This window comes from Ictidomys tridecemlineatus, chromosome 2, assembly GCF_052094955.1.
Source record: "Ictidomys tridecemlineatus isolate mIctTri1 chromosome 2, mIctTri1.hap1, whole genome shotgun sequence".
In the NCBI taxonomy this organism is placed as follows: domain Eukaryota; kingdom Metazoa; phylum Chordata; class Mammalia; order Rodentia; family Sciuridae; genus Ictidomys; species Ictidomys tridecemlineatus.
In genome coordinates, this window is record NC_135478.1 from 11,054,103 (window position 1) to 11,068,578 (window position 14,476).

Below are 14,476 nucleotides of genomic sequence, written 5' to 3' on the forward strand. Positions count from 1 at the left end.
ACTGGATTGCAGGGACGCTCAGTTTGTTGGCAGTGACCTATCATTGCCTAGACAGTGCCTGGACCACCATTGTCACTAACTGATATTCCTCAAACACAAGAAAGAGTCAGTCTTTAGTGATCTGTAATGAAGGTTCTCTTGGGGAAAGACCCAAACAGTGAGACAGCAACTCCAAATTGGAGGTGGCCAGGGGATCCCCTAAAGAGGAACAAAGCATAGCAGTTAGTCTTGATTGTACACTTCCAAGATCCCCTTCCTTCAGGTTAGTACTGCCTAATTGTGCCAAATGATTTCTCTGTATTTTTTTTTCATTAGTCACATTAAATAAATGGAGCCAGGCAATGACACACGCATTTCAAAATTTCTTCTTCTGGGAATTTCAGAGGACCCCACATTGCAACCCTTCCTCTTTGGGCTATTTCTGTTTATGTACCTGGTCACTGTGCTGGGGAATCTGCTCATCATCGTGGCCACCATCTCAGACTCCCACCTGCACACACCCATGTACTTCTTCCTTGCCAACCTGTCCTTTGCGGACATCGGCTTCACCTCCACCACCGTCCCAAAGATGCTGGTGAACATCCAGACCCAGAGCAAGGTCATCACCTACACAGGCTGCATTGCCCAGATATTCTTTTTAGTACTCTTTTGTGTATTGGACAACTTCCTCCTGGCTGTGATGGCCTATGACCGATATGTGGCCATCTGTCACCCCTTGCACTACATGGTCATTATGAACCACCGGCTCTGTGGACTGCTGGTGTCGGCTTGCTGGGCCACCACTGCTCTGAATTCCTTATTAGAAACTTTAATGGCCTTGAGGCTGTCCTTCTGCACAGATGTGGAGATCCCACACTTTGTATGTGAACTCAACCAGCTGGTCCTACTTGCCTGTTCTGACACCTTGCCCAATGTCATAGTGATGTATTTTGCAGCAGTGTTGCTGGGAGGTGGCCCCTTTGCTGGTATCCTTTACTCTTACTCCAAGATTGTGTCCTCCGTCCGTGCCATCTCATCAGCTCAGGGCAAGTACAAAGCCTTCTCCACCTGTGCGTCTCACCTCTCTGTGGTCTCCCTGTTCTACTCTACACTCCTGGGGGTGTACCTCAGCTCTTCTATTACCCAGAACTCACAATCCACAGCAAGAGCCTCGGTGATGTACAGCGTGGTCACCCCCATGCTGAACCCCTTCATCTACAGTCTGAGGAACAAGGACATCATGGGAGCTCTGAGGAGACTCTTCCGAGGGAAGCCATAGAGGAGATATTTTCCAAGTTGTGCCTGTGGACATGGGCCTCAGAGACACTGGACCAGACACTGCCTTCTGTTAATTTCCTGGAGTTTCTTTTAATCTCAGTTGTGCTAGTGTTTAAGTTAGCTCATTGGGAAAGGCTGTCTTCTCTCTCGTTTCACCCATTCTCTCCCTTTTCAGTCCTAATTTCTCAATGTCCTTCCCCCTCAGTTCAGAAGTGATTTGCAGATTCCCATGAGTCTGCTATCCTGATGAGTTGCAGTGTCCCGTGGAATAATGACACTTTGGCAAGTCAGAATGTTTTCTTTATTTTGTGGAGAAGAAATTATGAGACTACCTTTTATTCCATTTTCTGTTCTGGTTCCTTTCTCAATTGCTACCTTAAATGCTTTTCCTTAACGTGTAGAGAACCATACAGTGGTGGCCTTATAGTTGACCATGTGAGGAAGACATGCACAAGAGCTTGTCTCCTGCCCAGTAATGCCTCTGGGCACGAGGACTTGTACATGCAGGTTCTAAGACACCCCTCCTTGAACACGCCAGTACTCTCTCCCCAGGTTACACACCCATGATCACTTTCTGATACAGTTTCCTGAAATAAATTTGAACAACAAGGTAGTCATGAGTGTTGCTTTTAAATATCAGAACGATATGGGAAAGGGAAGATAGAGCAGGTTTTTCTGAATTTCTTCAGTTTCGCTGTTGGCATGAAGAAAACTATCCCAAAATAAAGAGTTCAAAACAATGCTGTTCTTTTTATGGTCACATTGGAGTGCGTGGTGGAAGTCTTCTGGCTGTTTCCATTTCTTTATGTCTCTCTGATTCCTTTATATGCCTGTGGTGGCTCTTCCATTCAAATATCACCTGGGTGATAATCTCAGACGTGGGGTTCTCTGGATGGAGTTGGAAGCTGGCTATGTGTATCACCCGACTTTGCATCACGGTGACCAAAGTACCCGAGAACAATTTAGAGGAGGAAACGTGTATTTTGGTTCCTGGTTCCAGAAGTTGTGTACATTGCTCTGGCCTCAGATGAGGAGATCAACATGGCGGACATGCCTGGTGGAGAAGCGGTGCTCATCTCCTGCCAGTCAGGAGACAGAGAGGGAGCAGCAGGTGCCCAGGGAGGCTGCATCCTTCCAGGACATGCCCCTGTGATCTGCCTCCTCTAGCAGTGCCCAGCTGCTTGCGGTTACCACTGAGTCAGTCCATTCAAACTGGGGTGGACTGATTAGGTCACAGCTCTGCCAATCCACCTGCTTTACCTCTGAGTCCCTAGCAAGGAGCTTTGAAGGACACCTCATATCCAATCCCTAACACTGTGGTTGGATCGACAGGGCTCTGATCCTCATGTCTTCTCATCTGACATCAGGATAACCTGAGTTTGTCCCCGTGGCAGAACCAGCCATACAAAGGGGAGCAACAGATACCCACTTGGGACCTTGAAGCCCATTGTCTTTCCCATCATTTTCTGTTGGTCAACGAAAATAAGGCACTGAAGCCCAGCAAAGTTTCAAATGTGGAGAGATGGACTCCACCTCTCAAGGGAACAGCTTCACAGTTACATTGAAAAAGTTAGGGACGTGGGAAAGGGGGTAAATTGAGGCCATCTCTGCTAGCAATCTAACACGAGTGTCCATTTCTGTTTCCTGTTTTTTTTTTTTTCTTTACTGGGATTCTTCAAACTCAATCGTGAGGGATGATTCCTTCCACCTCTATGGGCAGCAGCTGAGTTAATTTTTCTTGGAGAAGAGAGAGGGTGTGTCCAACTACATGTTTAATGAGAAGCTGTAGAGTTGACTTCAGACGGTCAAGTGTCTCAGTTCTACTATTCCCCTGTCCTTCAGCCCATCTCACCATTTCTAGACTAAGAAGAAATCAACTCCTTTTTCCCTCTAAATTCCGAGTCCATGAGGATCTGTAGCTTCACTAGGCCCATCTTTCTGACCCAGGAGACCTCAGGAAGGGGTGGAGGAGAACAGGAGGGGAGCATGTTTGGTACCTGCAGAAACTCCAGGCTTCATGTGCTGGACACGGTCAGCACCATCTCCAAGTAGAACATTCTGCAAAATTTAGCTCTGGGGGCCCCTCCCATGCTTGTTCTTTATCTTGCTTCCCCCACCCCCCATGCCAAGGCTCACTCTTTCCCTGAAGAAGTACACGCATCTTTCTTCCATTCAAATACGGCTAGACTCACATACATTATCAGATAAATGACAATACTGCACTGTGCCCTCTGCATGGTGCTTTAATTAGCGCCTTATACTCACAGGTGATAGTGGGGTTCAGTGTGGAATATTCCCATATGCACATAACATGTGTGTCTCCCTTTCATTTCCCAATGCTTCTCCTTTCCATGCCTCCCTCCCGCCCCTGATACCCTCACTCTATTGGTGTCCCCTTCACTTATCATTTATTTCACGTTGGTGCCTTATAATTCTGCCCATAAGAGGGATTCCTGGAGTTATTACTCACATAATTATGCCAATTTCAATCACTGGTGCCCTCACCTCCTCCTCTCCTCTCCCACCCTTGATACCCTTTAGTCTGCAGAGGAGGACAGTGCTGATGTCTTCAAAGAGCTAGGAGGAGGGATTTTGAAGTTTTTACCATGATATAATAGTAAATGTCTAGTGGATAACAATGTTTTACCTGACATGTGCATAACTATGTGTTTTTATGTATCAGCTAAAATAAGTTTGAAATATTCCAGGCTCAATTATAGACATTGTAAAAAGAGACAAAGAAGTTCTTTGTGTGATCAGAAAGGGTCTAGTGTCAGAAGAGGACACAACTATTTAAAGATCCATGTACCACAGCGGAGCACCTAAATATGCAAAGAAAATATTAAAGGAGCAGAAGGGAAGGGCAGGTTGGGAAGCCAAGAGAGCAGGGGAATTTTATACACGATGTCCAGACACTTGAGATACAGAGTTAGCAAAACTCCACTTCAGACCAAGTGGACCCAAGACATTCACTGAACATTCCACACAGCTGCAAAACAGTGCAGATTCATCTCAAGCAACTGGATCATCCTACAGAAAAAAAATCAAAAGCTGGGCCACAAGAGAAGTCTCAGAAAATTTAGGAATATCAAATTCGTTGTATTAAACTTTCCAGTTGCAATTATTTGAAAGCCCCCATCCATTGTAGCAGGACCTGTGAATATTCACAACTGCTCCTGAACAACCCCCGGGTGAATGAATAAATTAAAAGGCAATTTAAATCATCTTGAGAGAAACAAAAAAGTGGAAACCAAACATATGAAACCTAAGGGATGCAGCAAGATCAATTCTAAGGAGAATGTTTATACAACAAGGATATCACAAAAGGAGAGATTGCCAATGAGGAACATTTTGCCTCGAGGAAATAGAAAAAGAACAAACTAAGTCTCAAGATAATAGAGGAAAAAAATCAGAGCAGAAACAAATGGTACAGAGGCTGGACAAACAGTACAACACATCCACCAAATTAGGTTGTCCTTTTAGAAGTTTAACAAATTGACAATCATTTGATAGACTGAGAACAGAGGTAAGACTGAAATAAACCAGAAATGACACTGAAGACATTACAATGGAAACCCAGAAATACAGACTCGAGGAACTCTATGAACTCTTATTATTCTCCCTACTGGAAAACCTCCAAGAAATGCATAAATACCTGGGCACATTAAACCTACCATGAACTGGATCAGGAAGAAATAATAAATCTGAAATCCTGATAATGAAAGAGGAGAATGAATCAGTAATAAGAAACTTCCGGTGTGGTAAAACCAGGACCTGCTGACCTCACTGCAGAATTCCACCCAACACTTGAAGAGCTGATAGCAGCCATCTCAAACTTCTCCCAAAGGCAAAAAAGAAAGAAAGAAAAGAAAGGATGGAAACTTTTACAGACTCAGTTTACAAGGCCAAACTTACACTGATAGCAAAGCCAGAGGAGGACCCAGGTAACTATATGGCAATGTCCTTGATGAAGGTAAAGCAAAATCACAACCAAGGAACTAGCAAACCAAACCCACGAGTATATCAGAGACTGTGCACCCTGATCACCTGGACTCTATTAAAGGGATGCAGGTGTGTTTTTTTAATATGCAAATCAAGAAACACAGATCTTGAGCAGAAGGAAAGTTCAAATAATCTGACATTCTCCATAGATGGAGAGAAAGCATTTGCTGAAACTCAACTTCCTCTCATGATACAAACTTTCAACCAATTAAGTGTCAGAGTCATTGACCTCCACAAAGGATGCAGATGACCAGCCCATGGCTAAGGTCATGCTGGTTGGGGAAAGACAGGTGATGTGTCCTGGAAGGTGTGGGAAGAGAAGGGGGTGCCCACTCTTAGCCACCACGGTTCTGCCCATTGTCACCATAGCAACCAAACAAGAGGAAGAACAAGGGCTGCACATTCGAGAGGAGAAGGTCACAGAGCTCTTTGCAGATGACATGAGTGTTGAAGGCATATTGCCATTTGACACATCATGATGCATATTTACAGGGAAGAGAGAGAATTTGAATTGTGCATACAAGAGGCAATGGTGAAATCAGGACTGCTGGCCTTTCCGCCTCCTGAAACTCTGATTTTGTCTTCATTCATGGATCCAAATGTCTGCTGAGCTCTTGCTGCATTCTAGGCACCTCGTCCCTGTCTTTGTGGCCTTTGCATTCTATTATGGACTGAATATTTCTGTGTCCTCTGAACTTCTGATGTTGAGATCCTCATAGTGCAGATCACTGAGGCATTCCAAGCCCCGTGGGTATGAAAGTGCAATGAGTTCAGAGCAGTCGAGACCACAAAGTGTGGGGTTTTACAAAAACTAAATAAGGGCATTCTTAAAAGTTGCTAATATCAGGGCATAGCATGTAAAAAGATCTGAAGATATGTGTTTGAATTATCCATGTTTTATAAACCACGACTAAGTGCTCGCTCTTAACTTGGGGGATAAACATGGTATTTCTATTGTTTTGGAAAAAAACATCGTGAAGTCACAGATTGCAGGAGTCACAGTCATCTATCAAGGGATCCCAGTGAACCCTAGTTGCTATCCAGGAAAATTTCTGGACATATTGGTGGTGGGGGTGTCCTCAACATAAGCCAAGCCTGGGGGAGCAATGGTCATATCCTTTGGAGAAAAATAGACTTCAGGACTGGGATAAAGTGTTAGGATGTTATTTCTCTAGAAGGCAGAGTTATTCTTTGGGGAGTAGTAAAGACCCATTGACCTGTTTTCTTTTTTTTTTTTAACCTGGTGTCTTGGTAACAGAGAATCTGTAAGAAAAAAAAATTGCTTTTGGTGTGGAGCAATATTCCACAGGGAGCAGACGCCTCAGGGTTGGGATAAGAAGAGGCAAAGGAGCCTAATTTGCAGACACACAGTTGTAAATCTCTCCCCGGCTGCTGTCCCTCTGCTTGTGCACAACCTTGGTCAGGATGGGACGTGATTTTGTACTTTGGGGTCCTGCATATGGACTGTGGCTTGACCCCCCTGTGGCCTCGTCTGGGACAGAGCTTCAGTCTCCATGGTGCAGCATCCTGGGAGGGATCTGATTCTCCACCCAGAAACCCTCCATTCAGAACCCACCCAGGTGAGTCAGAGAGCCCAGAAGGTGCTGCAGGAAGGCATCAGAGAGGCTGGAAGCCAAGGACAGATACCTAAGGTCACCTGAGAGCCAATCCAGCCTCGCCCAGCCCTGACAGGTTGCTGAGGTGTTTGCTGCATGGTTTGATGAGTTCATTGGTGGATATGTTTACCACGGTGGGAGGAGGAGTGAACAGTGAGCTCCACAAGGCCAGGTCCTTGATGACCATGGGGTGAGGGCAAAGGCAGCCCCCTCAGAAGAGGGCGTGGAGGCTCAGGTGGTTTGAGGGTAAGTAGAGCACGTGTCCCAGGACCTTTGCAACCAATTAGGGGGAGGGACACAGAGTGAAGGGAGGGCACTTTGTATCTCTAAAATGGAGCACACTTTTAAAAATTTATAATATTTTTTTTAAAGAGAGAGAGAGAGAGAGATATTTAAAAAATATTTATTTGTCAGATTTTGGTGGACATAACATCTTCATTTTATTTTATGTGGTGCTGAGGATCGAACCCAGTGCCCCACGCATGCCAGGTGAGCACATTACTGCTTGAGCCACATACCCAGCCCCAAGCACCCTTTTGATTGACATTTATAATGATAATCCCATTTTCTACCATTCTCCACATTTTAATTAAAATTTCCATTTTTCCCTATATTGGGCTTTGGAGTGATATTTTTGGGCTCAAAAGATTTTAAATCTTATGTAATCAAACATGTTAATCTCCTTACTTCTGAGTCATTAACTTATTCTAGGTGATTTTGTTATTCTGTTCTCATGAATCATAAATGACCTTTTTAGTTGATTTTTTAAAAATATATTTATGTTTTAGTTGAACTTGGACTCAATACCTTTATTATTATTATTTTTTCATTTTTATGTGGTGCTGAGAGTTGAACCCAAGCCCTCGCACATGCTAGCCAAGTGCTGTACCACTGGGCTACTACCCCAGCCCTTAATTGATGTTTTTCCTAGATATGTTATTTACTCTCCTGTGGAGGTTGTTAACTTCTGTGAGGTTTTTACATATGTGAACTAGGGGACCAAATTCATTTTACTCAAGATGGATAGACATTGGTGCCAGATTTTATTTTAGGATTTAAGATTTTCCGCTCTGTTTAAACACAATTTGTCACCTATTAACTGTCCAGTTTTTCAGAATCCCTGCTCAGTTTCATAAATGGGATGTGAATACCTGCTTTATGCCACAACACTCAAGGGATATTCTTCTTTGCATTCCTTATGGTGTTTGTCAATTTGCTTATTAATATATCCTGATAGAATGGAATTTTTGGTATTATATGTATTTTTTCACCTAATTGTAAAAATTCAATTCAACATTGTTTAATTTAGCTTTTCTGAAACACTGGATTTCCTCTGCATTTTTTTCTTTCCTTTCCTTTTTTATTGGTACTCCTGATTTAACCCAGAATGGCTTAGCCACTGAGCAACATCCACAGCACTTTTTTATTTTTTAATTTTGAGACAAGGTCTTGAGAATTGGCTGAGCTGACTTTGAACTTGCAATCCTCTCAACTCAATCTCCCGAGTCCCTGGGATCACAGGTGTGAGTCACTGTGCCCAACTCCCATTCTTTTTTTATTTCACAACTTATTTTCTTTATTCTTATTCCCTATCATGAGCACATATTCCCACGTTGCCATGACAACTGAAAGGTGAGTACAGCTGGGAAATCGATGCTCTTTGAACCTACCTAGAGATGTGTGGGCACAACTCAGTGTAAGAAATGTGTGCAGAAGGTGATGTCCCCAGGGATTTGACACCAGCAGAGCTTGTTCTGTGTGGAGGGTTAGAATGGCAAAGGTGTGTGCAGGGCATTACGGAATGAAATCTGAGGGGGCCGGGGGTTGCCTGAAGACAGGACCCTTCCTTCATTGACTCCTCTGCTATCTATTCCTGGAATTCACAAGTGAACTCCATGGAGAAAATAGTGGGATTTATCTGTGGAGTTCAATTGCAAAGTCCAGGAATAGATAGCACAGGAGACAATTAAGATCGGGTCCTGTATAATATGCTCTTGTCTGTATCATATGTGAAGGTATTTCTCCTTCACATCTGGCTTGTTCTCCAGCAAATCAAATGCTAATTGGTTTCCACTGTATGCTCTATAAAAGCTGATCTCACCTGAGTAGTGGACAGAAAATGGTTACCAGGGACTGGGGGCGGGAGGGACAGGGGAGGTGGACCAGGGGCTGCAGTCACAGGTAGGCAGGAGCAGTGAGTTCTGCTGGGCCACTGCCCAGGAGGATGAGCGGAGTTCACAAGCCTATGAACTTTAAATATCCTCACGAGAGCATTTGAATGTTCTCATCACAGTGAAAACTGGTGGAGGTGGTGGCTACACGAGTCACTCTGATTTGATCATAGCCCAATGTATGTATCTGTTGAAATATCTCCTTGAACTGTATAAATATGTGCCATTTTATGTATCCATTCAAAACGCAGAATACCAGTGACCCAGATCAGCTGTGAATGGTGCAGGAACCCATCTCTGTTAATATTTCATATAAATTGCCCTAATTGTTCTGTTTTTTTGGTATATCTGCTTTTGGTTGACTCTTCCTTCATGTTTATTTTTCTCTCTATAAATATTCACTCTTTGTATTGACTTTGTTGATTGAGAAATTTGGTTTCAATATTCTACTGTTTCTGCTGATCTTCATCGAGGAGTTGCATTGCAGCCAGAAACAAAGATTTTTTTCCTTTTTTACATTCTTCCAGGGACACCTAAGCTTAGCAGAGCATTTTCCCCCTCTGAGTCTCCCGCCACTGCCCTCCTTCTTATTGAGAAGATTGTTTATATTTCTTTCGATACTGGATGGAAAATGTCCTTGCTGATTGGAGACTGAGGATAAATGTGGGGGGGAGATTTTCAACCTGGGATTTCGTGTGCCATTCATACATTGTTTTAGGGAAAAATTATTCAATATTGACCGTTTTTTTATTAATTCCTTTAAAATAGTGTGATTGGAGGTGAGAAGATCACAGTATTAAGACAACTCCCAGAGGTGATGGATTGCCGTTTTCAAGTGTTGTGTGTTGTGTGTGTGTGTGTGTTGTGTGTGTGTGTGTGTGTGTTGTGTGTGTGTGTGTGCTCACATTTGACTATAGGGGTGAGAGCAGATTTCAGAGAAATGGGATCCAGGTCAAATGTATTCCAAAAAACCAGAACATAAAGCCACCAAGAGAAATAAATGGGGGGTGCCTTCCAACTCACAGAGAGCACCTTGGCACGCAGCTTAATGAAACACAACTTCTGGACAGAAGAATTCCTTGTGCCTTCATGCATCAGCAAAGGAGGCTTCTCAAGGGGAATCTGTGCCTTGTCACCCTGGGACACCAGCTCACGTCCCTTGCCCTCTGGCTCATCCTCCTGCCACTCTGGTTTCCTGGTTGAACTTGAACATCTGAAACAAGCACCTTCCCCAGGCCCTTTGCACAGGCCACCCACCATTCCACAGACACACATGTCTGCAGGTGACTCTGTGGCTCTCTCCCTGTCTTCCTGGAGGGCTCACACCATGTGTCACCTAATTGGCTGATCTTGTCTGAACACCCAGAAGGAAATGACACTCCCAGTGCCCTTTCTCCTCAAGACCTATGGTGTACTTGTCACCATCTGTGTGTGGAAGGATTATTGCTCTGCCTGCATGCATCGGCTTTACCTTCGTCTGTGATTTCCCCCTCATTAGATTCAAGGGACATTCAGTTTCTTGGGAGTGACCCATCAGTGTCCAGACAGTGCCTGGACCAGCTCATCACTACATGAGATTCCTCCAATACAAGAAGGAGTTAGTCTTTAGGGATTTGTGTACAAGACCTCGTGAGGAAAGTCTGAGAGGGAGACAGGGACTCCAAACCAGAGAAGGCAAGGTTTCCCTTAAAGGGGAATTGAATCAGAAAACAGAGAAATTAGTCTGAATACTATTAAAGATTAGATATGATTCTTACAGGTGAATATTCCATAATCTGTCTCTTTCTCTGTTAGTCATATCAAGTTCATGGAGGCAGAGAACACCTCACATGTTTCAAAATTTCTCCTCCTGGGAATTTCAGAGGACCCCACATTGCAGCCCCTCTTCTTTGGGCTGTTTCTGTCCATGTACCTGGTCACTGTGCTGGGGAACCTGCTCATCATCGTGGCCACCGTCTCAGACTCTCACCTGCACATGCCCATGTACTTCTTCCTCTCCAACCTGTCCTTTGCGGACATCTGCCTCACCTCCACCACCATCCCCAAGATGCTGGTGAACATCCAGACACAGAGCAAGGCCATTTCCTATGCAGGCTGCATCACCCAGATATACTTTTTCATGCTCTTTGGGGGTTTGGATAACTTCCTCCTGGCTGTGATGGCCTATGACCGGTACATGGCCATTTGTCACCCCTTGCACTACATGGTCATCATGAATCCCAGGTTCTGCATGTTGATGCTTCTGGTGTCCAGCATCGTGAGCACCCTGCATTCCTTGTTACACAGCTTAATGGTTTTGCAACTGTCCTTCTGCACGGAACTGGAAATCCCACACTTTATATGTGAACTTAATCAAGTGGTCCTACTGGCTTGTTCTGACACCTTCCCCAATGTCATGGTGATGTATTTTTCAGTGGTGTTTCTGGCTGGTGGCCCCCTGGCTGGCATCCTGTACTCCTACTCCAAAATCGTGTCCTCCGTCCGTGCCATCTCATCAGCTCAGGGCAAGTACAAAGCCTTCTCCACCTGTGCGTCTCACCTCTCTGTGGTCTCCCTGTTCTACTCTACACTCCTGGGGGTGTACCTCAGCTCTTCCATTACCCAGAACTCACAATCCACGGCAAGAGCCTCGGTGATGTACAGCGTGGTCACCCCCATGCTGAACCCCTTCATCTACAGTCTGAGGAACAAGGACATCACAGGAGCCCTGAGGAGACTCTTCCGAGGGAAGCTGTAGAAGAGACATTTTCCACGTCTTGCCTGTGGACACGGGCCTCAGAGACATGGACCAGACCCTGCACTTCTTTATCCAGACCACGAAGTAGATCTTGGGCCTTCTGTTAATTTTCTGGAAGTCTGATTCTTTGTTTTCAACCTCTTTATTGTGTCCTAACCTCATTGGAAAGCTCCCTGCTCTCCCGACACCCAACATGTCTTCCCTCTCAGGTTCCTGCTTTCCCAATGTCCTTTCCTCCAGATCAGACAGTCTGGAGGTTCCCAGGAGTCTCCCATGGTGACGAGTTGCACTGGTCCAGTGGTTAGGGAACCACACTCAGAACTCAGGCTGTTTCCTTTATTTATGAAGGAGACATTCTAAGCCTTCTGTTTTCCAGGTTTCTGTTCCTGAGTCTGGGTGTGTTGGTGCTCTCACTGCTCATGATAATCCGGACTTCTACCCACTGGTGGTTGTACAATAGTTCATGCCCATTTATTACGCTCACAGGGATGCTCTTTTCTTATCTTGGTCCTTTTCTTGTGTGTGCTATATTCTTTTGTAAAAACTACTATTGATGGCTGGGGTTCTGGCTCAGTGGTACAGCACTCACCTAGCATGTGTGAGGCACTGGGTTCAATTCTCAGCACCACATAAATATAAATAAAGAAAATAAAGGTATTGTGTCCATCTACAACTAAAAAAAATTTTTAAAAGTACTAGTGACATTTGCCACCAAACATGCATTATATGTATAGTCTCTCCAGAAAAGCAAATTTGCATTCATTAGTTGACATTTTATGATCTTCAAGTCAGCAAATATCTTACATATGCTAAATGTATATATTTAATCATATATTTTATCTTCCATTATACATTTTCTGTGAATTACCAGCTTTTGATGATGTGCGTCTGCTCACTGGAGTGTGAAATCCATGTCATGCATGGACGGTCACTTCAGTGGACCTGGTGTCATTTTCTGAAGTATTCCTTGCTCCATCTTTATGTTTCTGCCCAGAAGTTTTTAGTGCTCCCTGTAATTATGTCTCTTTCCAGTACCCTAAGGAAAATATTTCCCCCTTTTCAAAAATTTTCCATAAACTTTAATGTGAAGTTAACCTTAATATGCACCACTTGCGCATTATTCTATCTGTTTTCTGTCTTGTCTTTGGTGTTCTGAAGTTTCTTTAATGCTCTTGAACAAAGGATAACATGGACAAGAACTCCCCTCATGCCCAAGGATTTGTGCCTCAGGGGCCCAAGCTATCTTTGCACTTATCCCTGTCCTTCCAAATATCCTGGTTACCTGGAATGATAGTCATCAGTGTTCACTTTTAATACATTTGTTTGAAATACATGTACACAGTCAGGTAGTCATGATTATTGTCTTCAAGTATTAGAATAAACATCCAGTTTCAGACGTAGCAGGGTATTCTGAATGTCTTCTGTTCCATGTGCATTTATTATTGTATCAGTGAGCTATTTATTCCTTGTAAAAAACCATCCCCAAATAAATGGTTTAGGGTAACATTTTTCTTTCTTTACCTGTAGGAGCTTTGGTTGTACAGGTCTTTGGGTCTTTTTCCTGGTATGTCTCTGGCCTCTTCCTAGGTGTATAGTCAGGTGTGAGTCAGGTGAGATGCTCAGTTTGTCTCGGCTGACATCACCCAGATTGGGAGGACAGCCACAGTTGGTGAAAGGGGCTCTGGTCCACACAGTCCCCATCCTGCATCAGCCCAGCCTGCATTCACTCTTGAGGTAGAGCCAGCAATGCGACAGCGAGCAGCAGGGATGCAGGCAGGCACTTGAAGCACACTCGCACTTTCACCACTTTCTGTTTGACAAAGAACATTAAAACTCCTTCCACCTGCCAAGATTTAAGGTGGAGGAAAAGACCCCGCCTCTCAATGGGAAGAGCTTCACCGACAGGTTGAAAAAGTCAGGGACAAAGGAAAGGGGGCGAATGGCGGCCATCTCCTGCTAAGGGTCCAGCACAAGTGTCAGTTTCCATTCAGCGGATCTCTGCAGGAATCCTGAGGGATGACTCCTTGCACCTCCATCAGCAGCTGCAGAATACTTTATGTTTTTTCTTGGAGAAGAGAGTGAGCATCCAACTGCATGTAGAAGGTAGACTTCTCAGATATGAATATTCTCTCCTGCCTTTCACCACCATCTCACCATTTCTAGACTAAGAAGAACTAAATCTTTTTCCCTCGTGACCATCTTAGCTTGGGAATCGTATGTCTAACATTCATTAACTGAGCTGTGGGGAAGTGGACTCAATGGTACCATCTTCATGATGCAGCAGTCACAGTAAGGGACGGAGGAAAGGAGAGCAGAGAAGGGTGGTTTGCACCTGCAGAAGCTCTGGGGACAAAAGACAGATGCATGGTGACCAAGGTCTTCAAGTTGAACATTCTGGAAAGTTATCTAGGGTGGGCCCCTGGGATTTCCAGAGGTCTACTCTTGACCTTGCTCTGCACCCCGCTCCCCCTAATCTCCAAGTCTGTAGCAGGCGCTTTCCTTCCTTAGGTCTCTCTTTATCTTGTCATTCCCTCTCCTATTCCAATCTTGCCGCTTCACTGGAGGTATGCATACCCTGTTCTTCACAACAAAGAATTGCTTTGCTTTAAACTCCAACAGATAACAATAATGTACCTATACGTCAAAAATCCAGAGGAATGGGTTTTGAGTTTTCATTAAAGATAGATGAGACT

At 44.3% G+C, this 14,476-nt stretch overlaps 2 protein-coding genes across 2 annotated transcripts; both read left to right on the forward strand.

Annotated features, from left to right (window-relative positions):
- Positions 1–328: 328 nt before the first annotated feature.
- Positions 329–1,258, forward strand: LOC101973751 (olfactory receptor 7A40). The gene has a single exon (XM_005336261.2). The coding sequence runs from the start codon at positions 329–331 to the stop codon at positions 1,256–1,258; it is 930 nt and encodes a 309-aa protein (XP_005336318.2).
- A 9,595-nt stretch (positions 1,259–10,853) lies between these two features.
- Positions 10,854–11,783, forward strand: LOC101967891 (olfactory receptor 7A40). The gene has a single exon (XM_005336311.2). The coding sequence runs from the start codon at positions 10,854–10,856 to the stop codon at positions 11,781–11,783; it is 930 nt and encodes a 309-aa protein (XP_005336368.2).
- Positions 11,784–14,476: the final 2,693 nt, after the last annotated feature.